General features: G+C 54.4%; 10 protein-coding genes across 10 annotated transcripts; 6 read left to right on the top strand and 4 right to left on the bottom strand.

Annotated features, from left to right (window-relative positions):
• Window positions 1-421: 421 nt before the first annotated feature.
• CHMO-1 (Cyclohexanone 1,2-monooxygenase) lies at window positions 422-1,658 on the bottom strand (the record flags this gene model as incomplete). The annotated part of the gene is made up of 2 exons (XM_037325409.1): window positions 422-1,230; window positions 1,298-1,658. 2 exons carry the CDS (start codon window positions 1,656-1,658, stop codon window positions 422-424), a joined length of 1,170 nt encoding a protein of 389 aa, XP_037176506.1.
• Window positions 1,659-2,500: 842 nt separating this feature from the next.
• On the bottom strand, window positions 2,501-4,205 carry codA-1 (Choline oxidase; the record flags this gene model as incomplete). The annotated part of the gene is made up of 3 exons (XM_037325408.1): window positions 2,501-2,907; window positions 2,980-3,900; window positions 3,962-4,205. 3 exons carry the CDS (start codon window positions 4,203-4,205, stop codon window positions 2,501-2,503), a joined length of 1,572 nt encoding a protein of 523 aa, XP_037176504.1.
• Window positions 4,206-5,004: 799 nt separating this feature from the next.
• Window positions 5,005-7,731, top strand: swnT-0 (Swainsonine transporter swnT; the record flags this gene model as incomplete). Its single annotated transcript, XM_037325407.1, has 4 exons — window positions 5,005-5,883; window positions 5,954-6,512; window positions 7,294-7,631; window positions 7,699-7,731. 4 exons carry the CDS (start codon window positions 5,005-5,007, stop codon window positions 7,729-7,731), a joined length of 1,809 nt encoding a protein of 602 aa, XP_037177240.1.
• A 700-nt stretch (window positions 7,732-8,431) lies between these two features.
• CGCA056_v010159 (uncharacterized protein) lies at window positions 8,432-9,791 on the top strand (the record flags this gene model as incomplete). The annotated part of the gene is made up of 3 exons (XM_037325406.1): window positions 8,432-8,590; window positions 8,648-9,186; window positions 9,239-9,791. 3 exons carry the CDS (start codon window positions 8,432-8,434, stop codon window positions 9,789-9,791), a joined length of 1,251 nt encoding a protein of 416 aa, XP_037177079.1.
• Window positions 9,792-10,722: 931 nt separating this feature from the next.
• On the top strand, window positions 10,723-11,329 carry CGCA056_v010158 (uncharacterized protein; the record flags this gene model as incomplete). Its single annotated transcript, XM_037325405.1, has 3 exons — window positions 10,723-10,841; window positions 10,904-11,167; window positions 11,218-11,329. 3 exons carry the CDS (start codon window positions 10,723-10,725, stop codon window positions 11,327-11,329), a joined length of 495 nt encoding a protein of 164 aa, XP_037177078.1.
• A 1,227-nt stretch (window positions 11,330-12,556) lies between these two features.
• CGCA056_v010157 (uncharacterized protein) lies at window positions 12,557-13,737 on the top strand (the record flags this gene model as incomplete). Its single annotated transcript, XM_037325404.1, has 2 exons — window positions 12,557-12,723; window positions 12,777-13,737. The coding sequence occupies 2 exons, from the start codon at window positions 12,557-12,559 to the stop codon at window positions 13,735-13,737; spliced, it is 1,128 nt and encodes a 375-aa protein (XP_037177074.1).
• A 730-nt stretch (window positions 13,738-14,467) lies between these two features.
• CGCA056_v010156 (putative WD repeat-containing protein) lies at window positions 14,468-18,319 on the top strand (the record flags this gene model as incomplete). The annotated part of the gene is made up of 1 exon (XM_037325403.1): window positions 14,468-18,319. The coding sequence occupies one exon, from the start codon at window positions 14,468-14,470 to the stop codon at window positions 18,317-18,319; it is 3,852 nt and encodes a 1,283-aa protein (XP_037177073.1).
• Window positions 18,320-18,632: 313 nt separating this feature from the next.
• Window positions 18,633-20,505, bottom strand: Uvrag (UV radiation resistance associated protein; the record flags this gene model as incomplete). The annotated part of the gene is made up of 2 exons (XM_037325402.1): window positions 18,633-20,075; window positions 20,128-20,505. The coding sequence occupies 2 exons, from the start codon at window positions 20,503-20,505 to the stop codon at window positions 18,633-18,635; spliced, it is 1,821 nt and encodes a 606-aa protein (XP_037177072.1).
• Window positions 20,506-23,497: 2,992 nt separating this feature from the next.
• On the top strand, window positions 23,498-24,166 carry CGCA056_v010154 (uncharacterized protein; the record flags this gene model as incomplete). Its single annotated transcript, XM_037325401.1, has 1 exon — window positions 23,498-24,166. One exon carries the CDS (start codon window positions 23,498-23,500, stop codon window positions 24,164-24,166), a length of 669 nt encoding a protein of 222 aa, XP_037177071.1.
• Window positions 24,167-24,382: 216 nt separating this feature from the next.
• SAT4-1 (Satratoxin biosynthesis SC1 cluster protein 4) lies at window positions 24,383-25,723 on the bottom strand (the record flags this gene model as incomplete). The annotated part of the gene is made up of 4 exons (XM_037325400.1): window positions 24,383-24,845; window positions 24,902-25,383; window positions 25,443-25,663; window positions 25,720-25,723. The coding sequence occupies 4 exons, from the start codon at window positions 25,721-25,723 to the stop codon at window positions 24,383-24,385; spliced, it is 1,170 nt and encodes a 389-aa protein (XP_037177077.1).
• Window positions 25,724-26,692: the final 969 nt, after the last annotated feature.

Below are 26,692 nucleotides of genomic sequence, written 5' to 3'. Positions count from 1 at the left end.
ACAAGTTCACCTTAGGATAGTACCTCAACAGGCGGGACATGTTGCGATACGTGGGATGCTTCATTCGACTGAAATGCTAGCTCTGTATCAATCAAATGATCCTGAAATCTGACAGATTGTCGCTGAAGGACTTCGCCACTTGCTCCCGATATGATTTGAGTCCGCCAAACCAAAATCTAGATGCGACAGGCTTTCCTGGGATGTTCGCACCGAAGATCCAAGAATTGGTCTCTTTGAACAAGCTCCCCTCTGAGACTTCTTCACACTTGAACCCCCACTCATCTTCTGCCTCCTCTTCCACCTCTATGGCCACAGAGCCATCTTTACCATTGGCCTTTCTAGCCTCCTCAGCACGCTTGATCACACCAAGCATCAGTTCACCAGACGCTTCTACGGCGGATGGAATGTTGCAGAACGGTCCTTATGGGCCATTGATCATGAACATGTTCGGGAAGTGAGAACAGCAAACGCTCATGTAGCTGTGAGCACCACCGACCCAATGATCCTTCATGGTCCGACCGCTACGGCCACGTATAAGAAGCCTGGTGTAGCTACCATCGATAGCATCAAAACCGGTCGCGAAGACGATCAAATCCACCTCATGTTCGATATCGTCAGATGTACGAATACCCTTTGGCGTGAGAGCCACAATCTCCGTTTCTCTCAGATCGACCACGTCCACATTCTCACGATTGAATTGTTCGTAGTATCCAGAGTCACAAAGCGGCCGTCGAGCGTACCGGTTCGTAGGCGTCAGCTTCCGAGCCTTGACGGGATCCTTGACAATTTCCGCAATCTTCTTCCGTACGAAGCGACACGCTTCCTCGTTTGCCTCGAAATTTGTAGTGATGTCACCGAAACCGCCGAACATGAATCGGAAGCCGTTTCCTTGCTGCCAGAGCTTCTCAAAGACCTTCTCGCGATCTTCGGGGCTCACGGACATACAAGGTACTGTCGACTCCTGGAACCCGAAAGCGGTGCTAGACTCTCGTGTCTGCGCCCAGATGTCGTCGTAATTCTGGTTAATACGTTCGCGGTACTCAGGAGTTACAGGCTTGTTTCCCGCAGGCACAGAATACTGAGGTGTGCGCTGGAATACGGTGAGGGATGCAGCGTGCGGGGCAACAGCGGTTACGATCTGAGTTCCCGTTGATCCAGTTCCAATGACTGCAACGCGTTTGTTTCTGTACTCGGCATCGGCATCCCAATCATGGGAATGCACGATACTGCCTTTGAATGTGTCGGTTCCAGGGATGTCGGGAAGGTTTGGACGGGATAAGAGTCCCAAGGCGGTAACAAGGTAGCGGGGTCTCATTGAAGATGGCGGAACGCATCTCGGTGTTGAATTGCATATATTTGCGGAGGTCATGCTTCAAGACGACGTGACGGAGGTACGCTAGGATCTCCGGCTGGGTAACGTAGTGGTTCGGCCAAGGGTACGTCATCAAGTCTTCCTTATCCCATGGGAAGCGATACAAATAGCTTTCTGTATCTGACATGGCGCCAGGGTAGGTGTTGAAATGCCAGGTGCCGCCAACATCGCTGACAAGATCGATAAGCTTGAGCTTGGAAAGGCCAGTGGCGCGCAAATGGTAGAGGTTATGAATGCCGCCCAAGCCAGCTCCAATGATAAGCGCATCAAACTGTTGTTTCGCCATGTTGAGTTTGAGTTGGCTCCTTACAGATCTTGTTACAGCGCGCAAAATATGTGGCAGGAAAAGGGCAAAGAGGTTATCGGGCACAGAAGCGGTAGTTCAACTTCAACTCGTATAGCACGTCGATAACTGCACGCATATTTGTACCCTAGATTCAATGAGTGCCTCAAATCGTTCGTCACCTGCCTCAATCATCACATGCGATATGCGATATGCTTTCAGCTAACACTAGGTGTCCAGCTCAATCAGCGTTCAGGATCCTCGAAGCTCGTGTCGATGTCGGGTTATCGCAAACGAGCCTAATCTAGATTCCTCGGCCAGCCAGTTGAGGAGGACAGATAACCAGGGGTTCGCGTCTCACAAGACCATCATTTGGATCAAGTGGCATAATATGGTGTTGCCCGTTTGGGACAGCACGCGAGATATGCGGGGGTTCCACTCGCCCTTTTCGCTGCCGAACCGCTGTGAAAAAGAGCTGCAACTTGAGATACAAAAGGGCTTAGACGCGGAGTTTCCATTTTCAGAATGTATGCGAAGTGCTTCCGTCTCTAATGGCAATGTGTATTGCAAGTTTACTGAATACTTCTAGCAGCGATAATGGACTGAAGGAACATGCCACTAAAACACTGCACGCCGCTTGGCCTGTGATTTCTATTGCGTTGCGACAGGGACGTCATCGACCCGGCACAAACTGACATCGAATAAAGCACCGTTGCCGCTGTTGAGCTGTTACTCTTTTGAAGTTGCGCCGCGGGATGGGTTACGTTAATGAGATGGAACTCATAATATCGTCGTTTCCTCCACAAATGAATGATCTAAAACGATCCCTGCTACCCTCCAACTAGTTACAAGCGTGAATCATGAAGAACTTCTCCAGTTTGCATGATGGCATCCGCCACGATCATCTCCGCCGCTCTCTCCCCCACAGCCAGAACCGTCAACATGAGATTAACCGTGGGAATAAGCGGGAAGACTCCCGCATCTGCAATCCGGAACTTCTTGATGCCCTTGACCCTGAGCTCCGAATCAACTACTGCCAGTGGATCCGTTTGAATGTTTCCCATCTTGGTCGTGCCACACGGGTGGAAAACCGTGTTTCCCGCCTTTCGACCATACTCCGAAAGTTCGTTGTCGCTCTGAATAGCCGGGCCAGGCGCAAACTCCCGCTTGATCCACCCCTTAAATGGCGACTCGTCCGCAATCTTCCGTGCAGCCTTCAACCCCCACACAACGGACGCCCCATCGTAGCCCTCTGGGTCCGTGAAGTATCGGAAGTCGATAGCCGGCTTCTCCTTCGGATCCGCGGTTTTGAGCTAAATCTTACCTCGCGATCGAGACCGCGGAATGTTAGGGGCGACGCTGAACGGCGTCTTCGGCTGCTCTGAAGTGTACCCCAGCCGCTTCAGATTGGTGTCAAAAGGAACAGTAAAGATGTGCATCATCATATCGGGCAACGTGCCGTCGTCCCCTGCAGCGTTTGCCGGCTCGCGGCGGACAAGAACGGCGGCATCGGAATGCATCGCTGTCTGCGGGGGGATCTGCTCATTCATCTCCCAGGCGATGATCGTCTCCGGGTGGTCCATGAGGTTCTCGCCCACGCCGGGAATATCTCTCACCACGGGGATGTCCACAATTTCCAGGTCCTTCCTGGGTCCGAGGCCTGATAAGAGCATGAGTCTGGGCGTATCGATGCTGCCAGCGCAGAGGATCGTCTCGCCCTTCGCGGAGATGGTGATTCGCTGCCCTGACTGCAGTGTAACATCAACTCCAGCAGCAGTATCCTTCACGACATTGATCTTGTTGGCCCACGCATTGGTCAGGATCTTCAAGTTAGGTCGCTTCTCGTCTCCTTTGATAATCGGATGGATGTATGCCACACTCGCGCTGGACCTATGGCCATTGTCGGGGTCGTAAGTGACTGGCAGATATCCAACAGCACCGGCGGTCATTCTGTCAGGTGACAGAACTTCCGAGTTGAAGTCTTTAGTCACAGGAATGCTCAGCGCCTTTGAGGCGGACTCGATCCAGTCGTCGACAAGGGGTTTGCGCTGGCCGTCTGGAATCTGATTGATGGTGTTTCGCAGTTTCTTGACAAGCCGTGATAAGGTCTCGAAGGACCAACCTTCAACACCTGCTTCGGCCCATTTTTTGCAATCGTATTCCCAAGGGTGCATTGCGATTCCGCCGTTGTGGCTCGAGCAACCGCCAAGGACCTTCGCGCGCGAGTGAACAATGTGACTGTTGCCTGTGGAGCGCAAGTCAGAAATCAATTCCACGTTTTGAGGTTAGCAAGGGGGCATTCCCACCAAACTCTTGTTCCGTCAAAGTGTAATTATAGTCATAATCGCCACCTAGCAGGTTGAGCAGATTCTTGAGTTGCAGGATGTTCTCGTCCTGCCAGTCGCTGGGACCAGCTTCGATAACAATGATTCGCTTGTTGGGGAGCTCCTCTGCGAGTCTAGACGCGATAACACAGCCAGCCGTGCCGCCACCGACAATCACGAAATCGAATTCGACCTCATTCGCGCCCAGGGTGTTCGTGATGACCATTTTGTCGGCGGGTTTGTTGTTTATGATAGAGTCAGAAGCAGCGTGCAATGTACGGAATGTCGATAATGAATTAGGCCCCGCCTCGATGAAATAAATTTTGCAGCGCTGCGTACTTATACTCATGTTTCCTGTTTGTAGATTCAATACATGTTCAACAGGAATCCAGGTCTTGGTTGGTGACATCACTGTATTCTTCAATCCAAACCGTCTGGCCTCATCATGTTGCCTCCGTCCCGAGATGTCAAACTCCGCGCGTTGGACACGATCTGCATCCAGCAAGCACGAAGGGAAAGCAGAATTACGAAAAGCTCGGGTTTCTCGCTCTTCGTCCATTTTAGGCATGGAGTTTAGCGCGTATTCGATGAACGATATCGGTCATAACTGACTGTTTCTATCTACCCCACACAAGCCCGGTTTCGCTTTCCTGGAACTTGCAACATTACTATCAATGATATGTCCGCGCTTATCACCTCGGAAAGAGTCTGGATCGGGCAAGTATGGCACATGACAGGACTACGTAAGATATGATAGCCCAGTGGGCAACCCATGGCATTTGATAGCAGACGTTATCAAAAGTGATCATGGTAGCTTGATATTGTCGCTGAATTTGTCCCTAGAAAACGCGGAGTACACTAATGATACTGCGGCAATGTTAAAGCCAAAGCCAAGCCATCTCTCGTTCACTCGGGCTAAAATATTCTCAGACTTCTTTTCCGCACTTTTAATATCACTTTGGTATGGCAAGCCGATCCACAACAACTTCACCACACAAGTTCCCAAGGACATTCAGGACATCAATATGTCAACTCTAAAAGACAAGGAAAAGGCAGCCCGAACTCAGAGTGGTAATGAGGTGGCCGGAGAGTCGCAGTCCATCAACCTGCCCGTTGCTGAGGACGGCCACATGGAAAGGCCTTTCACGACATGGACGGCTATCGGAATCGCCCATTCAATCACGAACACAGCCATGGGAATACTTCTCACTGTGGGAACGACTGTCCCATTTGGCGGCGCCCCGTTATCCTTCTTCGGCTTCATTCTCATGGCCTTGGTGGGACTGAGCACGGCCACCAGTCTTGCTGAGCTTGCTTCCGCCATTCCACATCTTGGTGGGCAGTACGTCTGGGTGGCCCGTCTGTCTCCAGCAAGTCCACGAAGGTTCCTGTCGTATGCGACAGCAATAGCAAGCTGGGCCGGCGCGGTCTGCACAGGGGCATCAGTCTGTCTTACTGTACCTCAGGTCACACTGGCCATGGTAGCGATGACCAGGCCTGACTTCGAATACAAGCCTTGGATGGGATTTATAGGGTACCACATCATCAACATTCTGACAGCCTCTGTCAGCTGTTTCGAGCGGATTCTTCCCCAGCTAGGAAGCGGGTGTCTCATCTTCACGGTCCTGTCGATTATGGCTATCGTGGTCAGCCTTTTTGCAGGTTCAACAGAACGAGTGACCTCGGAGCAATTCTCCACGGACTACTACAACATTTCTTGCTGGCCCAAAGGCGTTGCATTCATCATTGGTATCAACGGCCTGAACTGGAGCTTCTCCTGTCTGGACGCAGTGGTGCACATTGCCGAGGAAATCCCTCAGCCAAGCAAAAATATCCCCAAGGCACTTGTGTGGACTATTGCTGTCGGCTTCACTACCGGCCGGCATGCTTACTATTTTGGCACTGTACATCAACATCACCGACATTGAGACCCAAACAGATTTTCTGACAGTCGTGTATCACATCTTTCGGCAGAACAAACACGCCGCATTCGGTCTCCAGTCCCTTCTCCTTGTTTCTACCACAGGGGCCATGTTTGGCGTCCAGACCTGGCAATCCAGGCTGACCTGGGCTTTCGCACGAAGCAGGGGCTTTCCTTTTCAATCTTATCTCCGCAGGATGGTACCATCGCCATTCAACACCCCGGTCTGGGCTATTTTGTGGTCAGCATGCTGGACGGCGCTGCTGAGCTTCGTGTACCTTGCGTCCGAAACGGCCTTTTCTTCCCTTATTTCGTGCGGAATTTTACTGCAATACCTCAGCTATGCTGTTCCCCTCGTCTTGCTCCTTTGTCATGGGCGGCCAAACTTTGCCCACGGTCCCTTCTGGCTTCCCAAGCTTGGTTATCTTGCAAACTTCGTTACCCTGGCTTGGACCGCGGTCGCTCTTGTCGTGTACTGTTTCCCTTACTATCTGCCCGTCAGCGCTGCGGAGATGAACTACATTTCTGTCATCTTGGTCCTGATCGGGCTTTACATCATTGCGTATTGGGTGCTTTGGGGCAGCCAGGAGTTTGTTTTACCGGAAGTCGAGGGTACTTCGTAGTCATTCTGGTCACTCGCACATTGAGACGTGCGTCCATCAGAAGCTACGAATGAGGATGTCCGAAAGGATGTATGCGGTTAATGTTGACACGATTATTATTCTTCTTGTGATCCTTATTGTCGTCTTCCTCCCCGCCGTCTCTCCACGCAATACTAGTCTATCATACCACTACTATCCACCTGAATAGTCTGCAGTATCAGTCCGAATGGGAAATGTTTTGTTGTAATGGGAAGTTTGCACTGTTCCACAGCTCACCGTCCGGGTAAATGTAATGCTCGTTGCAAGGGGGCTGTCCAAGGCACCAACTCAGACCTTCGTCAGCCCAACAAACACTTAAGTCATACGAAAGGGATGTCGTAGCTCTTTCAAGCTGTGACATGAACCTATTCAAAGCGTCTGTTCGATACAGTGAATTCCATCCGCCGAGGATACATAAACGGCACTGTCAGCTCAATGACTCGCTTCCTGACTGTGTCCTATCCACAACTCATCTCTGTCCTGGTGCGATCGGACCAGCCCTCAAAACCTCGAAACATCTCTGGCGCAATGCATTTGTCATTGAAAACCCTGGTTCTATGCCTTGGCGCTGTTGTTTCCGCTTCCCCGACCCCGTTGTCATCCGGTTTGGAAGACATCGCCAGACGCGTCCCACACAGTGAGTTGATACCTTTCTAACCTCAAACTCTCTCATCAAGATAAGTCCGGCACTATCCCAAGAGGCGTCTCCGTGCTGTTTCTGGTCATATCCTAACTGTATCACCCCAAAACAGATACGTGCAAGCTCGACATCACGGAGATTAGAACCTGCGAACCGCAAGACCGAAACCTCTACACGCGCTTCAAACTCGAAGGCCCCAACCAAGTCCTCTGGCACGAGACACCCCAGCTATCGGCTCCAGGCCTATCGATCAACCCCTCAAAGCCCCTCGAGCTGAAGGAGGCAGGCATGCAGTACATCCTGAAAATCACCGGTCGCCATGACAAGGACGACGTTGAGTTCAAATATGGCCTCTTGACCTGGACGACGGACTCCACGTCGGGGTTCGCCAAGTGCAGAGGTGTGACGGCTGATGACTGGAACAAGGGGGGCAGTCACTGCCGAACTGATGTAAGTCATGGAATCTGAGGGCCGAAATGACATGGGAGGTGTGCTGTGCGCTAACGTTTGGGTATAGTCGAGGCAGTTCCAGTGCGAGTTCGCCTGCTAAACTCTGACATGACCTCGCTGGTGGTCTGGTCGTTGTTCATTTCCTGTTCGGGAGAAGGACCAGCTACTTTCTCACGTCTTCTCCCGCTGCCATGCTGTTTGAGTACCGAGCAGTAGGGCTTTCACAACTACAAGTACGGCTGCAAACGCATGTCTTTTGGTATTGCTAGAATCATACCTTGAATAGTACTGCATTGATTGAAACGCTTCTCGGTTTTCTCGTAATTCCAAATAAGTCTCCATTTATTTGTGTCTGCAATCCTTAGCTGAGAACGAAAGATAAATGTAGATCAGATGAAATACAGGGACCAGCGCATGGATATTCAAGCTTCTCCAGACCGTGAGCCTCTAAGCCGAACCTTGTCGTCCAAAAAGCCGGGGATCCCACCCCTCCTGGCACACTTCCCCGCCGGACCCAATATCCCGAGATACCGGGTATCTCGTATTCGCGCACTCCTATTGGACATGTCTACTTCAAACACGATTAATCCCGCTCGCGGCTCAGCAGGCTATCTAGGTAATATGGGATCAGGGGTTTCCATTTGGCTAAAATTGCAGCGCGGGTGAAAGGGTATAGCCCAAGCGGATAAGCCGTTCGGACGACTTTGTTCCGTTTCATCATAAAAAGGCCACGATGCTCCCGCTCTTGGCTTTGCGGAAGTTGAGACGAGAGACTCAGTCGCGCGGGGACATATGCAATCATGAGGTCTATCTTGCTGGCCATCGTGTGGGCGGCGTCTGCTTTGGCCTTCCCTATAGGTGAGGGTTTGCGTGAACGGCAGGATGATAATCACTGGGTCGTGACGTGGACATCCATGCCTCAAGAGGTTGAGCCGGGAAACCTGCCGCCTTCGCCATTTGTAAGAAGCATATTACTACCCTACGGAGTCGCGCTACGGATGTACTGACGAGAGCAGAACGGGGGAAGCGCACAGTTCCGCGATGCAACTCTCCGCCAGACCTTTCACACCTCCATCGGTGCATCGCGGCTGCGCGTTCAACTGTCCAACACCTTTGGCGGCTCAGATCTCCCCATCACAGCAGCATCACTCGCCTTACCTCTAGATGGCGCCGCAGGGGTTCCCGGCATCGATAACAAGACGCTCAGAGGTCTCACCTTCTCTGGCTCGCCGTCAGTGACGATCAAGCAAGGAGCGGTGGTCTACTCAGACCCCATCGAGTTCAATGTAGCGGCGCAGACTAACATCGCTCTGAGCTTGTACACCCAACAGGGCCAGTCCGGGAGCAAGATCACGGGGCATCCGGGCAGCCGCACGACGTCGTGGATGCAGAGCGGGAACCAGGTGAATGCGTCGTCGGTGACGGGCGCGAGTACGAAGCACTGGTACTTCGCCAGCGCGGTGGAAGCATGGGCGCCGAAGAACACGTCGGCCATGATCATCCTCGGGGATAGCATCTCTGATGGACGAGGAAGCGATGATGACAGGAACAACCGGTAACTTACATCTTCCCATTGGAATATGAGTGCGTGACTGACTTCAGCCCAGATGGCCCGACCTCGTCCTTGCGCGCCTCCAAAAGGAGGGCCTAGCCAACATCGCCGTCGCAAACCAAGCAGCAGGCGGCAACGCGGTGCTCCAAGGCGGTCTGGGGCCTCCGCTCCTCACACGCTACAACCGCGACGCCCTCTCCCAGCAAGGGGTGAAGTACGTCTTCATCTTCGAAGGTGTAAACGACATCGGACCCAGCGCGACGGACTCTGCGACCCAGCAGCGGCTCGGCGACAGCCTGATCAGCGCGTACAAGCAGATTGTCGCCGACTGTAAGAAGGCGGGCCTGGTGACCATCGGTGCGACAATCACGCCGTTCGCGGGTAGCGGGCAGTCGTACTCGAACCCGGCGCGGGAGCAGACGCGGCAGAGGGTCAACGAGTGGATTCTCGAGAACGGGACGTTTGATCACGTCGTGGACTTTGCTTCGTTCATCGGGGACGGGGACCATTTGAAGGCGCAGTTTGATGGAGGCGATCATTTGCATCCTAATGTACCTGGGTACCAAGAGCTGGCCAATAAGTTCCCGGTGGAAATCCTTAGGAAATGAGGCTCGGCTGCCATTTGGAGCTGCCCACGGAGCAGGGCATGCTAGTATCTTACGTATGGAATAAAGCAACCAGGCTGAGGGATGCCGTGTCCTCGTCAAACACCAGTCAGTGGAACACGGGCGTCCCGGTCCTAGCTTGCGGGTGATTGAATCTTCAGCCCGGGAGCCATTCAACGCAACGGTCACAGAACGTGAGCGCGGTAGGCGATGCCATACGCCCCGGCTAATGACGGCTACGCGGCTCGGTGAGCACAATACAAGACGAATTAGTGCATTTGTTGATCGGCAAGGCGGAATCACGCTTGGCGCCTGGCACCTGAGGGGAAGCAGCGCCTGACCTTCACAGTCGGCTGACGAAAATGATGAATAGCCTGCTGTAAGCCATAAGATAAGTATGAGAGCCATAAAACTTGAAAGGTCTCCGTGAATTTTGGAACAGTTGAGCATTCATTGGGGTAAAGAACCTCTGTTGGCACAGAATATGCATCACTAGGGAGTGGCGTGGACACACTCTCCAAGCAATTCGCCGACCGCCGTGTATTCTATTCACGGCCCCTTCACGGACAGGCACCGACGGGTATATACGAGTGAGAGGGACATCACTTCAAGGGTCGGTGTGATGGACGATGACTGGGATTCGGACCTGGACGGTCCAAAAGGGTATGCCGATGCCCCGCGGGAGAAATGGAGCGTCCAAGATGATTGTGCAGGCTCTCCCAATGCCCTCGATTCCCCGTCTCAATGGGCGGAACAACTCGAAGCTTCTCTGAACACAATATCCTCCCTACAGGCTGCTCGGCGGGCAGTGGTGCCGTCATCGTCATGGCGCATGGTGCAAGGGAGCGATCTCTTTACCTTCGAGGCAGAGACACGTTCAGCCGTCCGAGAGGAGCGGGGGAGAATGCCACACCACCAAGGAATAGGCGATAAAATGTTATTCACCGGTCTTTTGGGCCTGCTAGGGTTTGGGATCGTGTCCGCCGTTCTTTGCGGCGAGGGCGCGAACAGGTTGGAGTCAGTTGACCTGAGCCCAAACGCAAAGGCTGCCGCGTGAGTGATCTAAGCCCGGATGTTGTAATGGCTGGAGGGGCATATGCTGACGAAAAGGGCAGCCAGATAGCCATGATCATAACCATGTCGTGTGTCTTCGCACTCGTTACAGTCGTGCCGTGTTTGTCAATATCCATTCCCCATATTTGGGAATTTTTCGTTCTTCTCATCTGCCTAGAAGGATTTGGAAGCGGGGCGTATGCCGTTGCAGTAGCCAGAACCAACGTGGATAAGGGCTCCTGCGATGAGTACCTCATGTCTGTTGATGCCTGCTGGAGCGGGTTACGGATGGTGACGACAGGCGGTGTGTTCCGCATACTGCTTCTGTGAGTCAACCGCATCCCGATACCGTATGATTTTGCTGATGCCAAGGCAGTCCACTGGGGATTATCATAGGAACCGGTTATTTGATGCGTTTCAAAAAGGAGAGGGTTGTCACCTTTCACGGTATCGCCTACAGGGGGCGGTCGATAGTGCGAAGCATCTGAGAGTGAGGCCGGTCGTCAGAGAGTCCCTTCACAGTGGAGGTTAAAGTTCCTTGGCTCTGGTAAGGCAACCAGTCTATCAGCGGTGAAGACCCGAAGGTATGGTTGAAGGGACGGGAATATCTGCCAACGTCAGGATTAATGACCCAGCTGGATGGTTCGGAGGAGCGGGCACGACGGGAGGAATCTGGGATCATGATCCCGGCTCCATAGGCGTAAGGATTACCAACCGAATCGCTGCACAAATCCCAGACTGTTATACCCAGATGCAGCGGTCGGGAACGAGGTAATGAACAGGTTCAAATCCCGAAAGGTGTCTTGGATGAGTTGGCTGTCACCTCGAGCCCAGAAACATGCAGCCGGAAATTAGGGCCCCAATAAATTGTCGGCAGCATGCGTTGTGATAGATGCATGGTGGTCCAGGAAAGGGAAATGATTGCCTGCGAGGTGACACTCGAGCCCCGTCTTCGCATCACTCCGTCAAGTTGCCCTCGAAATGCTTGGTTCTTCTTCCCAAAGTTACTTCTTCGCGAGCAAGAAGACGCAAGCGAGCAGGTTTCTCGAATGTTTGCTGGGGTCCAGCGGCAGGTAGCCGTGGCACTGGGAGCGATTCCCAGCCAAATGGCACCCTCACGGGCAAGGCAACCGGCCTAAAAATGGACAGAAAGGCTCGCTATGACGAGAAAAGCAAAGATCCAGCAAAGATACAGCCGGGGTGCCAGGTCTAGTCCTGTAGCCGCTGTTCCGCGATGCAAGCCGCATGGAACCGTAGCTGCATCCTACCGCCCAACAATTGGTTCCGGGCTGTTGGATCCCCAGGGACCCACCCCCGTCGTATCATTGCTGTCTTGCCGAGGGATGCAGGAGGCTCACACCGGATGGCAGATAGAGGAGACAATGTTGCTTTTTCTTCGCTGGTGTCGTTTCTTGCATGCGCCTCCCTGACGCCGGGAAGCGAGATCCCAGAGGTGTGGTTTGGATTTCCCAAGCGTGGTCGCCTTCCTGGGTCGCGGGCGACGGGCTGTTGTGAAAAGCCAGAAGAATGCACAACATCCTCCCTCGTTCCACAAGATTGTGCCACTGCGGTCTTTGTGCGATTGTTTCTTTTCCTTTCGACCTCGAGCCTCGTGTCCTTGCCCGAGTCTTCTTCGCAACCACCTTCGTGCGGTGATTGTTTCTTCAATATTGTCATTCCTGAGGCTCGGTCGGGCGCAGTTATTCGTGGCTTCAATGGCAACGGCAGTTCCAGACATTCTGCCCAACCCAGACGTCGACCACTGGGGTATCGGAGTATTATTTGAGGAAGATGGGCCGGACTGCCGCCGATGTGGGAGCCGCTCCCCAGGACGGTCAAGTATCAGCCTCGAGACTAAAGAGGCAGTCGTGGCCTCTCCACGGTAGGCCTGGAACTGCCAGATGACTCTACCGACGTGTGCTGATCATGATTCAGCCCCGAAATCAAAGCCAAATCGTCTCCATTCCGTCGGTCAGGGGCACCATCACCTGAGTCTCGTAGCATCAGGTCGATAACTGACGACATTGCGGGACTGCAGAAGCAGGTGGGCGATGTCGAACAAGAGGACGCAGCGATGCCAAGAACACCTCTGGCCGACCCTAGCAGTGATATATCAACATCACCAACGTGCGCTGGGCCAATGAGCTCGTACTTGACACGACCAGAGGCCCATGAGAAAAGAGCCTTATCATTGCGTGTGGATGACGACGCTGAGGATGTTTCCGATTGCGAAGGGTCTGTTCTCATAGGATTGAAGACGCTTCCCGGAGTCCATAGAGCACGAAAGAGAAGTCATTCGCCAATATTCGGCATACCCAGGCCAAAGTCGCCAGGCATGCCGCATGCCCTGGAACGGTACCTTGCATCAACAGCCTCTGATGAGGGTCAGCCAGTCGAAGACCCGACTGAAGTAGTCAGGCCAATCTCGCAAAAGGGTTTGGTAGATCGCCTGGGTCAACCGGGCATCGAAGGGGACTCCTCAGAGCCTCTGCAAACTGTTCCTGCAACAGGGAACGAACCACGTGAAGTCGAAAGAGACCCAGCTGAGCCAGCCATAGTCGAACCAGCCGCAGTCGGACCAGCCGCAGTCGAACCAGCCGTAATCGAACCAGCCGTAATCGAACCAGCCGTAATCGAACCAGCCGTAATCGAACCTGCTCCAGTTGACCCGGTTCCAAACAGTCCGGCGTTAGCCCCTGCACTCTCCGGAGAGCAAGCGATTGCCAATCCACCGGAAGAACAATGGGATCCTTTTGCAGACCGATGGGATAGACCAATATCTGTTGACGCAGATCAAGGTCCCGGCGGTGACTCGGGTGTGGAAGACATGGAGGCGAGCGAGATCTACGCTCGACTGTTAGTTCCCAGTCCTTGGCAACGGTTGATCCCATGCTAACTCTGTGCAGGGCGGCAACCCGAAGGGCCCGAGAGGCGAACATGATTAGATCTCATGAGATGCCTCGAATGCCTAGAGCTCGAGTGGAAAGAAAAAAGAGGTTGCGAGCTCGAGAATGACGTGTGGTAAGTGGCGAGGAATGGCGGCGTTTGGTGCGCGGCGCTGCTTGGGGGTGCCGGCGCTGGAGGCAGCTCCTACTGGAGATATGGGTGATGAAGTTTGATGAAACACCGGGGATGTGAAATTTATCCAGAAGAAATCATGAGAAACCAAGGAATCCATTGAAGAACGCAACGAACTGAATCAAAATCGACCTTAGGAAGAGATGTGACATGGTGCAAAACAAGAGTTGAAGTCCAACGGCTGTAATGAAGCTGGGGCAGGAGCTTGTTCTTCAGGAGGCCCCTTCCCAGGAAGGAGCACCTGAGCACTGTTCAGGTACCCCACCAACTGAACTCTAAAAGAGCTCGCCTATCGTAGTTTGGCTGCTTATCAGCACCTTATCGGCCGAGCAGCGGCTATCTCTTATCGCTCGTTGTCGCTGCCAGCCTAACGCCATTGCCTTGAGGTACCTTCACCACTGGTCAACCGCAGCTTCGTTTCCACCCCACGCAACGAAGCATCGTCGACGGTCGCAAGCCGCCTTCCTCGTCCCCCGATCGCGACACCACCGCCATGCCCATGGCGCCGTGCGAGCTCGAGCTCCATGTATAGCCGCGAAAACAAGATCATGCGCAAACTCCTCGGCAAAGTCACTGCCGACAGCAGCACCGACACAAGCCATACCATCGGCATCACCAGCGCGCCTCAGTTCCAGACCTCCTACCGCCCCAGCGCCTCCCAGAACGCCGTCTACCCCGCTTGCGTGCCCATACTATGCCTCGATACCTCTCCCGACCATCGGACTGCCATTATCGCCGGCCGACATGTTCTCAAGACCGTCGTCTTGGACGGCCTGTCCATTAGCGAGGGCGTCGATGTCCGCGGCGCCATCACGGCCCAGTCGACCTCGAGCAAAGGTGCTTCGAGCTCCCTGATGGCCGACCAGCTTTCGATACGAGACGTAAAATGGCATGGCGATTCCACGATATTCACAGCTTGCGCGAACGGCAACATCTTTTCCTACGATCTGGCGCGAATTGCGACGGGCGGCACTCCCCTAGAGTTTGTCCAGACGAGGGAGGATTCGCGTCAGGTGAACTCGCTGGACATCAATCCACATCGCCGGACGACTTTACTATCGGGGAGTCAGGATGGAATGGTGCGCTATTTCGACATTCGCGCCCCGGTCCAGAGTCGCTCGGGCGGCTTCACCTACAGTCCGAGAGGAGCCTACAAGTGCAATGCAGATGGTGTTCGCCAGGTCAAGTGGTCGCCCAAGGACGGCTTCTATTTCGCCTGTGGAACAGAGTCTGGTGTGGTTCTGAAGTGGGATGTGCGTAAGATCGCGCAGCCTCTGCTCAAGATTCCTGCACACGACAAGGCCTGCACCTCGATATCCTGGCATCCCGACGGCAACCATCTGATCAGCGGCGGCTGGGACAGCAAATGCGCCGTCTGGGACATGTCCAAGAACGCAGACAAGAGACAAAAGCCTCGCTGGCTCATTTATACCCCTGCGCCTGTATCTGCCGTGGCATGGAGACCTGGTCTTTGGTCTGCAAGCGCCCAGGGAAAACGCGCCGCTCAAGTCGCTGTATCATATGATGACGGCAGCCACAAGCGATACGGAATCAACAACGTTCACATCTGGGACCTGGCGAGGCCCTCAATGCCGTATAAAGAAATCGATCGCTTTGATTCCTCGCCATCATGCCTGCTGTGGCAGAACCAAGATCTCCTGTGGACTGTCGGTAATGATGGATTATTCAACCAATGCGACGTCGCATTCGCCCCTAAGGTGCTGGACCGACAGTCCGTATCCAGCATGGCTTTGTCCGCGCGAGGCGATGCGGTCATGTTTCTCGACGAGCGACCACATCATCGCCCTCGACCACCAGTCATCCACCATCAACAGCAGAGCATTGTGCCGCCGAGAACTTCCTATAGTTCGAGTCCTACCACTCCCATGCTCAGCATCAGTCGCAGCGACTCGGAAGAGGACGTCGTCGGAAGCTTTCTGGGTCCTCGACGAAGGATAGGCAGGAAGCGAAGACACAGCCTAAGGTCAATTCCTGTCCTGAGTACCACGCCGCCCTCTGGTCCAAGCCTGGGCGACGACGCTATCCTGGGCTTGGAAGCAGCGATTAAAGTCACGGGCACCTACAAAACACAACAATCAATGGCCGTCGGCCACATTCCAGCAGCAGCCAGAGTTGACGTGTACCAGTTTCTTTCGAGCTACTACCTGGAGACCATTGAGCGGGAGCTTCCTTACGTTACGGGCGGAAAGCCTTTGGCGAAAAGGGTCTCCTCCATCATGGAGCATTATGCCCGTGCAGCAGAGCAAGTCAACCAATTCCGTCTGGCACAGACTTGGGGAATCCTCGCATACTCAGTCAACCTATTATTGAACAGAAGGGCGGAGTATCATCTCCAGCTTCGACTGGGCCATTTCCAGAAAAGGCCATCCCTGCCAAAGATCAAAGATATCCCAAAGGTCAAGGTCCCAAGATCGTTAGGCGTCGTCGTGGAGATGAACGGCGAGGACACGCCCAGACGGCCTTCCAGCGCCGTCATCTCAAATAGCGTTGATAACAGGTCGCTGGGGCCACGATCGCTGCTATCTGAGGAAATCGAGAGTACATCCAACGTCACAACGCCCATCGCCCGGGCCATTAACGAAGAGAACGCAGAACAGGGGGCGTCTCGATCGGATTCACGTCTACCGCCCGTCGTGGAGTCGGATGGCTTTGCTTTGCCCCCTGCTGCTCACAGTACGTTCAACAACAGTCCTCGCAGGCGACTGGATTCGGTCCCTTTGTCTGTCACAAGCCATCACAGCGACCAGACACAGGTCTCTAGCACAGATGGATACGACTTTTATGATACTGACGCCCTCGCTCAAGCTATAGATGTGCCCGAGCCAAAACAAAAGGAGCAATTGCCCTTGGACTACGGCCCCCGCACCCCAAATAGCCGCCGAACCGCTCTGAGGCACAACTCGGACGACAGCTTTGCCCAGATGTTCTCCATGTCTGAGAGCAGCAGGCAGACATCTGGGCTTGCGTCGTCTTCTGAGGGGGGCGTCTCGGCTAGATCCATCACGAGCTACCCCGTGCAAATGCAGAAGCAGATTGTTGACGAGCAGGGCGAATATGAAAGTCGTATCCGTGGGGAGGAGATTGAGGACTCACCAGAACATGGCGCGTTGACAGAGCTAAATGCGCCTGTAGAGAGCACGCCGAAAGACTCGCCAGAGGAGATATTCATGATCTCCCAGACCACGCTGGCATCCGACACCGCTACTGACGACCTATCGCAATCCCAAGTCAACTCCCTTCCACCAACATATGAGGACCTCGCCCCTCTCCATGTCGGTGTATCTTCTTCAACCCCGCCAAAACCTAATCCAACTCTCCAACACGACCCGACCCCGTCGATCCTCGAATCTGACTACCTCCCCTGGCCAGAAGACCCTTCGTATCCGCACCCTCTCGCCTCCAAAGAAACCCCCGAAAACTCACCGCCCCTCAACCCCTACACACTCCTCACCCGCGCGCTCGACTTCGAAACCCGCACATCGGCCCTCAACGCCTCGGCAATGGTTCTCCTCCTCAAGCCCCTCATGCCAGACTCCGTCATCGACCCCTTCCGCGCAACCTCGATCCTCCGCCAACACCACTCCCGCCTCATGGGCATGAAACTCTTCATCGAAGCAGCCCTTCTCCGCAAACTCTGCGTCCGGGGCTGGCCCGAAGGTATCCCGGACTGGGGCGCAAACTACACCTCCATCTTCGGCACCGCCCAGCAGGGCGTCAAAGGCGGCTTCATCTGCCCCTCCTGCCGCAAGCCCCGCGAGCTCGACCCCAAGCTCGGCTCCAAGGCCCTCTGGAAATGCGAACGCTGCCGCGTCGCCATGGCCCCCTGCGCAGTCTGCGGCCACCGTGAGACCACCGCCACCGTCCTCCCCATCCCCGACGGCGCCTCCCCCCAGAAGCAGCAGGACCCCGTCATGAGCACGTGGTGGTACTGCCCCGGCTGCGCCCACGGCGGCCACGCCACCTGTCTGCAGTCCTGGCACGCGCCCTCCGACGACGGGAGCACCCGCTACGAGCTCAGCGACGGCTGCTGTCCCCTCGACGGCTGCGGCCATGCCTGCCTCCCCGGAGAATGGGGCGACGAGAAGTCCGCTGCGCGCGCGGACGAGGTCGGTCGCGCGGCCGTCGAGAAGGCGCGGCTGGGCGGCTTCGGTGCTGGAGGCGGAGGCAGCGTCGCGGGGAGCAAACCGCAGAGCCCTGTGATCCAGCCTAACGTGCGCGGAGACAAGGACGATGTGCCGCAGAGCCGGGCCGTCGAGAGCGTGCGCGAGGCGTTGGCGGGGGGCCCGCCTGGGGCTGGCATTTTGAGCTCGAGCCCCGGGACGAGGCAGGGCGAGAGGGAGAGAAGGAAGAGTGTAAAGTTCGTCCCGACGGAGCGCTAGTGGCGCGTCGATCTGCGAGCTTTTCGCTCCTTGTAGGTGGTCATTTGAAGATACTGTACGATAGTGTGTTTAGCGAGGTGTTTTGAGAGCTACAGCGTTGCGTCTTTCGGAGCACTGGCGTCGGGTTTTCATCTTTGGAAAGGGGATGATGGAAGTTAAGAAGATGATTTGGCACAGACGTAGAAGAGGGCCATGTACGAGTATTAAAGGTATCATTAAGGCGAACGCCGCCGGGTATCTCGACAATTGAAACTACGTAATTATCCCACCCCCCTTTCTGTCCCGGTATTGTAACTTTTGTTCCTCCCTTAATTTAAGTCCCAACGTTTTCTCTCAGACCCTTGGTACGAAGTGACAATTTCATCTGTCCCTCATCAAACGGCAGAGATGCAGGTGAAAATGAGGGCAATTCCGGCGAGGCGGCGTCGTCCCTCGCAGCCAGGGCCTTCCGGAGCTCGTCGCGTTGGCGGCTGAGGTACTCGCTGTCGTTGCTACCGCGGCGACTCCCGTCTCCAATGCTGCTCGTGTCCCCGTCGCCTCCCCTGACGGACGATGCCGTGCGTCTTGAAAAGCGGCCAGCCCAGAGGCCGCGAACGCCGCCTACCTTGCGGCCGGGAAGCTCGTCGGTGCCGGCGCTGCATACGTAGAGGAGGTATTTGAGGTTGGGCAGCGTCTGGCGTATGTCTGGAACTTTGAGGCCCTGGCTGGCGCAGAGGGCTTCGATGTTCTTGTTGAGGAGGAACCAGCCATAGTCGAAGCGGTAGTGGGCTGCTGTTGACCCTCCGCGCGGGATGTAGAGGGGGAAGTCGCGCTGTCTGGCGGCTTGGGCGGAGTTGAGGTCGGTCAGGAGGGAGATGTCGTCTCGGATGGAGGAGCGCGAGGCGAAGGGTGTGATGGGGTACGGCAAAGGGACGCAGAGGTAGTACTGCAGGTGGTCTGTGAGGCTGGCAACGTAGCCGAGGGCGGCAGACAAAAGGTCATCATCTGCGCCGCGGGACGCAGATGTGTCGTACTCTGAATTAGGGAGCGGCAAGCCCGCGACTTGGAAGTTGAGAGGACCGCCGGAGGGGGTTGGAAGGATCTGATAGATGTGCGCCAGTTCGGAGCATATGCGACGTCGCTGCCCGCGTATCTGGCCCTGGGTGTCAGACAGCAGGACCTTGGAGGCGGCAAGGTGCTCCGTCGCGTTGGCCACATCCTTCTCTGCCTTATCCTGGAGGGAACGCCCGTTGGCAATGGCTTCTCTGCGCGCCTTTAGCGACTCCCGTAGCTCTTCGCGACGCTTCTCGGACGCTTTGAGGGCACGCTGCTCTGCCGCCACGTATTTGCGCGCCAATTTTACCTTCTCTTCGGCCGCTGGGGCCTCATCATGTGGTATCGTTTGGAGAATATCGTTGATCTGGGAGGTGATCTGTTCCTGTGTAGCAATGGCGTCCTGGATGGAGTTGTCAAGCGTCGCGAGCTTCATGAGGGCATTATAAGAGGATGTATGGAGCGGCGGGAGGTCTTTGGGATGCGATGGCTTGCCTAAGACATCCAACGAGTACACGCCGTCGGCCAGGTGAAAGATGAGGGCATTGGGAGGGAATTTGTGGTTCTGGAGGCTGCCGATGAAGTGTAGACTTCGGAGGTCGATAATATCTTCGAGAAGTAACGTCCACGAGGTCCGCTTGGCCCAAATCTGTATCGTAAAGACTGGTGCTCTGGTCACAGAGGCTCCGTGATGGTTCAAATCAAAGAATTGAAAATTGAAGTTCTGTGTGCTCACGTTAGCTTGACGACGTAGGCGTGGTTCCGAGGCTGCTCACAGTCGCGTGCTCCTTCAGCTCGGAGATGTAGACTGGCTCCTCCTCGTCCTCGCAGTGCAGGGAAAAGAACACGTCGGCAGCTCTACCGTCGACGGTCAATTGCAGCATGCGCTGCCTCGTGAGAGGACTGGCCTGGGCCAGGGCGGTGCTCCTGCGCCGTGGCGCCTTGGGGCGAATGTTGTCGCTCGAGAGTGCATGGTGGAGATGAGGGGTATCGCGAAGAGCTTCGATCTTGGCGGGCGTCGCATTTAGAAGGGTGTCGTCGATGGTCCGGCCACGGGGTCGGACGAAGCTGAGGTTTCGGAGATAGATGCCGCGGAGGTGACGAAGCTTGCGGTTCTGGGAGAGGAGGAGGGGGCGAGATTCGGGCGGAGGCATTGTGAGGAAACGGCTTGGCTCAATTCATGGCGCTTCTTTGAGGAGGTGGGGGTAGGCGTCGTTTCTTTGGCGAGCTCATGTGTCGCAGGGATACTTGGAATAACGGCCAGACAGGGTTGTGCTGTGAACAAAGGCAAGCCGTGCTCACCGAAGGTATCGTGACGTGGTGATTGTTTGGGGATTCCAGGTGAACTGACGACACTGGAGGTTACAGAGAGCTAGCTGCCAGCAGTCACTGCTGACAACACAAACGGGTAGCAGCAGGAGCAGCAGGAGCAGGAGCACGGGCACCTGCCTCAGTTGGGCGCAGGAGCTCCTGACGCTTGGACTCAAATTGGCTTCGTCCCCGCCCCACCACACAGCATCGTCATCGCTCAGGAACCGGATTATGTAATCGAACAGCTTAGCAGCATGAACAGGATGAATCGTCCAAACCACTGATCATTCAGTTTTGATTATGTCGAATCCTCATACAACTTGTAAGTGTCAAGCTTTCGCATTTTTCATTCTGTTTCTCACATAACTTCAGGTCCCAAACTAAAACTCACCCACCAGTGAAATAAAACGGCTAATAAACACATCGTCGCTGTCTAACGCAGTTCTGCAAAAGCTGGTACATTTTCGAAATGTCGAAGTCGAGTACAGGTTTTAATATTTTCAACGTAAACACAATTATTATCATTCTGATCAACTTCGTGGGAAATAAGGTCCTAGACTGTAGTCGCTCTAGGTACATGTACAATAGTGAAAATGAAAGAGATGTTGAAAATATCAAGTTCTGGACTCTCGTCATTGGCTCGTCAGGGAAGGAGCCGTCGATTGAGGGGGAGTTGTCGGCGATGAAGAGCAATCGATAGTCAAGACGGTGTCTCTGATGATGCCACCTCTGTAGAAGAATCCGGTGGAATAAAGGATTGCTCCTCCACAGACTCCGTCTCTTCGGCAGATGCCGTCTCTACAGAAGACGCTGTCTCTGTAGGGAATGATATTGCCGGAAAAGAGTCTGTTTCGGGAGGAAATATGCGGCCTGTGCTGCAGAGCTCGCCGCAGAAGAGCTTTCTGCTGTGCGGGTGACTGATAGTGCAGAAGGGACTACCGCTGATGACGGTACAGGCTCTTCCGACGAGGACCCAGTCGGTATTGGGGACACTGCAGCAGAATAGCCTGCGGCTTCGCAAGTGACCGAAAGCTCGGGAAGGATATCGGTCAAGGTCACAGGCAGATGCAGTGACGAACTAGGGGCATATGGACTTTCGGTAGGCGGCGTCGATGACCCGATGACGGGGCTGCTTCTATTTGAAAAACGTAGAGTCGTGTCAAAGGTGCGAAATCTGACGGAGAACGTAGTAAGACTCGCAGACGTTGAACCGGTGGCGTCAGTGCTTGATACGGCTGGAATACTGCTCGCTGGCCTAATTAGGGATTGTTTTTCAACGGACTCCGTTATGCTTGACCATGAATCGGCTTCAGTGGCCGGAGCTGACGTGGAGGTAGTAGGACTGGTGGGGTATGATACGTCTGCCGATGGAGAAGGCGTGGTCAATAGCGACAAGGACGAGGTGGCTGTGCCAGTGATTGTATTGCTGAAGCTTGTTGGATTGGTGTCCGTTGGGACGAGAAGGGAGCTTTCACTGGAAGCTTTATTGACCCTTCTGGTTGTGGCTCTGAAGTAAGACTGGCTGACGGTGATTCAGATGTGATAAACGACGTCGAAATGGCTGTTGTTGAACTTGGCGATAACGACGAAAGGCTAGCTAGGTCACCCAGAGGGACCGTAGGTGAAGAGGAGGAATCCGTTGACAATGTTGACAAGTCTGTAGTGGTCGATGGGTTTGTTGTAGATGCCAATGTTTCATCTCAGGAAGTTGATCGAGTAGAGTGCAAGTCAGAGATATCCGAGGACGTCGATGCGAAAATGTCGTCAAACGAAGTAATGCTAACTCAGGTGTGGAAGCGGAAGCCACGGTAGTCGATGGAATCTCTGACGAAGTAGAGGAGTCTTCAGTAGAGGTAGGCAATAACGCCGGCGTAGTAGATGAAGTTTCTGATGAAGCAGAAGATTCCTCAGTTGGAGTGATGATGTCGGATACAGACGAGGGTGTTTCCAATGAAGTAACGGCAGAGAGCTCCTCTGAAAATCGGGTGCCAGCGCGGACGGTCTCAGCAACCTGGAGGTATTCCAAAGGACGGAAACGTGCAGTTGGAAACCATTATTTAGATCCTGTAGTGCTCCATGCAGAGCATCGGAGTCCTGCTGCGAGGGAGAACAAGCTTTGATCATACATCTACTCAACTCAGCCACGAACGGTTGAAATTTTGAAGGTCTGCAATGTCAAGATAAGACCACGGACACAAAAGTGATCTCCGGTCGTTTGACTCCGTCTCGTATCTAATCTTCGCTCCGGACCCCAACAACTCGGCTGATCCCTGGACAAGCGGCCCCAACCTCCGCCTCCGATCACCCCGCCCGGAGCTTGAAAGTGTCTGAGCGTCGCAGTTGGGGACTCCCTGTTGTTTCATTGGCCTATGTGGGAAGAAAACAAGCTATCCCAATCCCACGTCATCGATGAACCTTACTGCTCAGCCATTCGGGGAAAAGAAGATGCGCCAAGGGTCTTTTCTCAGTTGGGATGGCAAGCAGGCAAATAGACATTAATTTGCTGGTCCGTCTCACCATTGAGCCGCAACACCCTAGATGAACCGTCTCGTATGGCTCGCGTCGTCCCGTCTTCGGTCTAGAGGATTCCTGAAGGGGCTGAGTGAATCGCCGAGCCACTCACAACTAAGCATCTGGGGCGGAGAACACCTCGCTGGCGTACGTCACTGAACATGAAAGCTGTGATTCCGCGGGCGTTTGACTACATGCCGGGGAAAATTAAAGGCCCCCGTCTTCCCCTCGCGCGCAATGGAGAACTCCCCCGCTCGCCTATCGACCATGCCTGGAACATCAAGTCGCTAAACATCAAAGACAATTGGCTGCCGTGGGAGAACGATGGAACCGACGACAGAGCCTCAGCACTTCCTCCTGCTCGACCGGGACCATACAGAAGACGCCTTCATAGTCAATCTCACAAAACGGAGTGATATAACCCCGCTCTACAGCATCAGCCACAACTCCAAAATGACAAAGATGGAGATTCGGAGAGTAAAATGCGACGCCATGTCCACCGAGCACCGACCCATCGGCGCCGTTAAGCTTCGCACGATACCACCTCGAATCGACCTCACAGTCCGTGGCGTCGCCTTCAAAATGGCCCGCAAACACCCCCTGTCAAGCACCCTCGGGTTCCGCTTCCTGGGCGCCGGCGAGATGCGCTGGGAGCAGAACAAGAAGGGCAGGGGCATGCGGCTTGTCGACTTCAACGGCAAAGTCCAGGCCCATTTCCGTCCGAGAATGCACGTGGCCAGCCACGTTGATACCGCCACAGCCGCCGGCGGTGGGGGCGGGGGCGGGGAAGACGAGAAGAGCGGCCGGAGTAGTCCGGGGCACAAGCCCGGGTGGGGACCCGGCTTCGAGCTGCACGCGACGAAGCTTGCGGACCTGGACCTGGACCTGATAGTCACGACGGGCTTGGCGGCGGCAGAGCATCGTCGGCAGTTGGATGACGACTGGGACCAGGCTGCGGGCGAGGAGCTGGACAAGGCGCGAGGCGGAAGCTGAGACTTCGTGGGGTCAAGTTCATTACTCATTACCTCTTTTTGAGTTTTCGGTGATATTGTTTCTATAATACGCCAAAGCTGAAACAACTGGAATTTGACGGTTCGGGCTGATATTGCCGCCTGGATCCAATGAAGTCCCGGTTCGCCGACGCTTACATGCCTATCAGAGTCAAGAACGATGATGTTGCGATATACTCTCATGATCCATAGCAGCCAATTATATCCTGCCATTTACGTTCTTCTGCCATTTTTTCTTCACACATTTTACGTTTTGTAGTTCCACGTCCGCCCGTACGTCCACTACGTTCCCCCTCGTTATTAGGAATGGGCGCTTCCCGTCGGCCTGTGCAGCCATTTCGTCTTCGATGGCGATGGGCGTTGACGGAAGCTCCGGCCCCATCGGTGTTTCGGGAATTTCGTGGAACTTGTCTTTATTGTGGTGCAAGATGGATCGCTTCGAGGGCGATGTGCTGATGGTCTTCGTAGTAGCCCTGTTCGTGGTGAAGAGTCGTGGCACCTTCTGTAACAACGGCCGGAGTGCTGGGAGACTCGCGCAAAGAATGGCGCAGAATTCTTCAATGATGGACCAAATGACGATGTCGACATTGTCCCAAGTGGTATCAAATGTGCTGGAAAACATGACGAGATATTTGAGTCTAACCATGGTCGTGATGCATGCACTGTATTTTTGTTAGTTCATGTTCAGCTTCCAGCTTAGTGTGTCCTCTCAACTTACAAAGAGCCCAGACTGAACATTAAGCCTAATGCAATCTTCTTGTGAATATTGAGCTGAAGCTTGTACAGCTCGGGTATCGGTAACACCATAACTACGAGATCCTCCACGATGCTAAATACCGCCCCCGCGTACCCAATGGCTGTGACGTCCAAGCATTTGCGGTCCGAGTTGCTCCTATCCCATATGGAAGAAATTGGCGTGCATTGAAAGACGATAGTGAGCAAAAAGATCAGGCCGTGCAGGAGCAGAAACATGATAAAGTACCGGACCGTGAGTTGGAACCATTTCGCCGGGAAGATGCGCGAGAAGAAGAGAAGGATCGAGATCTTCGCAAAGACCTGGATGAGGATGTAGATCTGCTGGACGGCGTAGAACAGCTTGATGAGTTTCTCGCCAGAGACGGGGTCGACGTTCCAGTAATGGGTCCCGAACCCTAGATCGGCGCTCGCAATCTCGATCCCGGCTAGGGCAGCTAGAAGAATCTGACCCCTCGTCAGCTTCAAGTTCGTCCAGTTAATGATGAATTCTTCTAACAACTCACCGTTGCAAATATCGCCGTCCAGTCGTCCCACCACAGGCGACGAGTGATCATCCATCTCGAAAAGCATCGTAGCGCAACGGCTGGGAAGGTAATCACCGACAGGGCGATGGCGATGGTCTTGACTTGTTGACTTCTCGACTCTTTCGGGTACGCGGCGCAGAGACTGCCCAGAAGTTCGGCAGCAGCTAAGCAAGTTAAGTCACTTTTCATGAACATATCATCTGTTGAGCGGGGTTAACTAACATATCTGGTCCTTGAAGTTGCAGCTGAGTTGCACGCATGTCGACAAATCCGACTGAAGATCAACATTCGGACATAGGCACTCCGAGACGGTTGCAACCGAAGTCAAGTTGCAATTTCCCTTCGTGATGGTTTGGGTGAGGCATGGAAGCTATCGTGGTTCTGGTCAGCCCTACCATTTGGTCGGAGAATATTTGTCGTGGTCCACGGCGGGAATGCAGGGAACGATGCAGGGAAGCAAGCAAACAGGCACTTACAGAACAACTTGGGACCTGGGAGAGCAATCCTGTAATGCTCTGCGCCTCAACCGCCGAGATCAAGAACCATGAAAGAGACAGTGACAGCAGCAGCCATCGGCCATGCTGCCGCTGTCTCGCATTCCTGATCATCGCCTAGGTATCTCGAGTGAAAGCATGCGCAAATAACAACGAATCGACATGGAGAAACATCAAAAACCGCGAAAGGTTCAAAGTGAAGAGACGGGGGGGGGGGGGGGAGGGGATGGCAGTCAAAAAGTAATGGAATCCACTTCCCACGACGACGGCCCAGGGGGGGTCGAAATTCCGCCCGCAACGACCCTGCTTGAAATGAACGAACCACACCTTGTCTGCCCGGCTGCCGCTGAACGACGAAGAAACGCAACGCAGTGGGCAGCATTGTGCCCCTCCGACTTGGTCTATGGTGTCCATGGTGTGTAGCCAAGACCGTAGGCAAGTAGACGAGACGCACCGCCTACCGGCGCAATGTGCAGCAGCTGTGTGATATGGCACACACACAGGCATACCGCATTCCACAATTACCCACACACACACTTACACCAACCAGCTGCCAGCATCGTGCTGTGCGTCTTCTCTGCTCCTGCAGTACACCATCTAACACCGACGCGGCAGACTTCCGGGCGATATTAGCCAACAGGGCTAGTCGGCCGAAGGACCACCAGGAGGAACATGCAGGGAATCCACATGGCGCCAGCTCTCCCTGACACACGCTTCTGCATGAACCCTGTACCG

This window comes from Colletotrichum aenigma (assembly GCF_013390185.1).
Source record: "Colletotrichum aenigma strain Cg56 chromosome Unknown KSG_Cg56_contig06, whole genome shotgun sequence".
Lineage (NCBI taxonomy): Eukaryota > Fungi > Ascomycota > Sordariomycetes > Glomerellales > Glomerellaceae > Colletotrichum > Colletotrichum aenigma.
The sequence above is the reverse complement of the archived record's forward strand: the minus strand, read 5'-3'. Positions and strand labels throughout refer to the sequence as shown.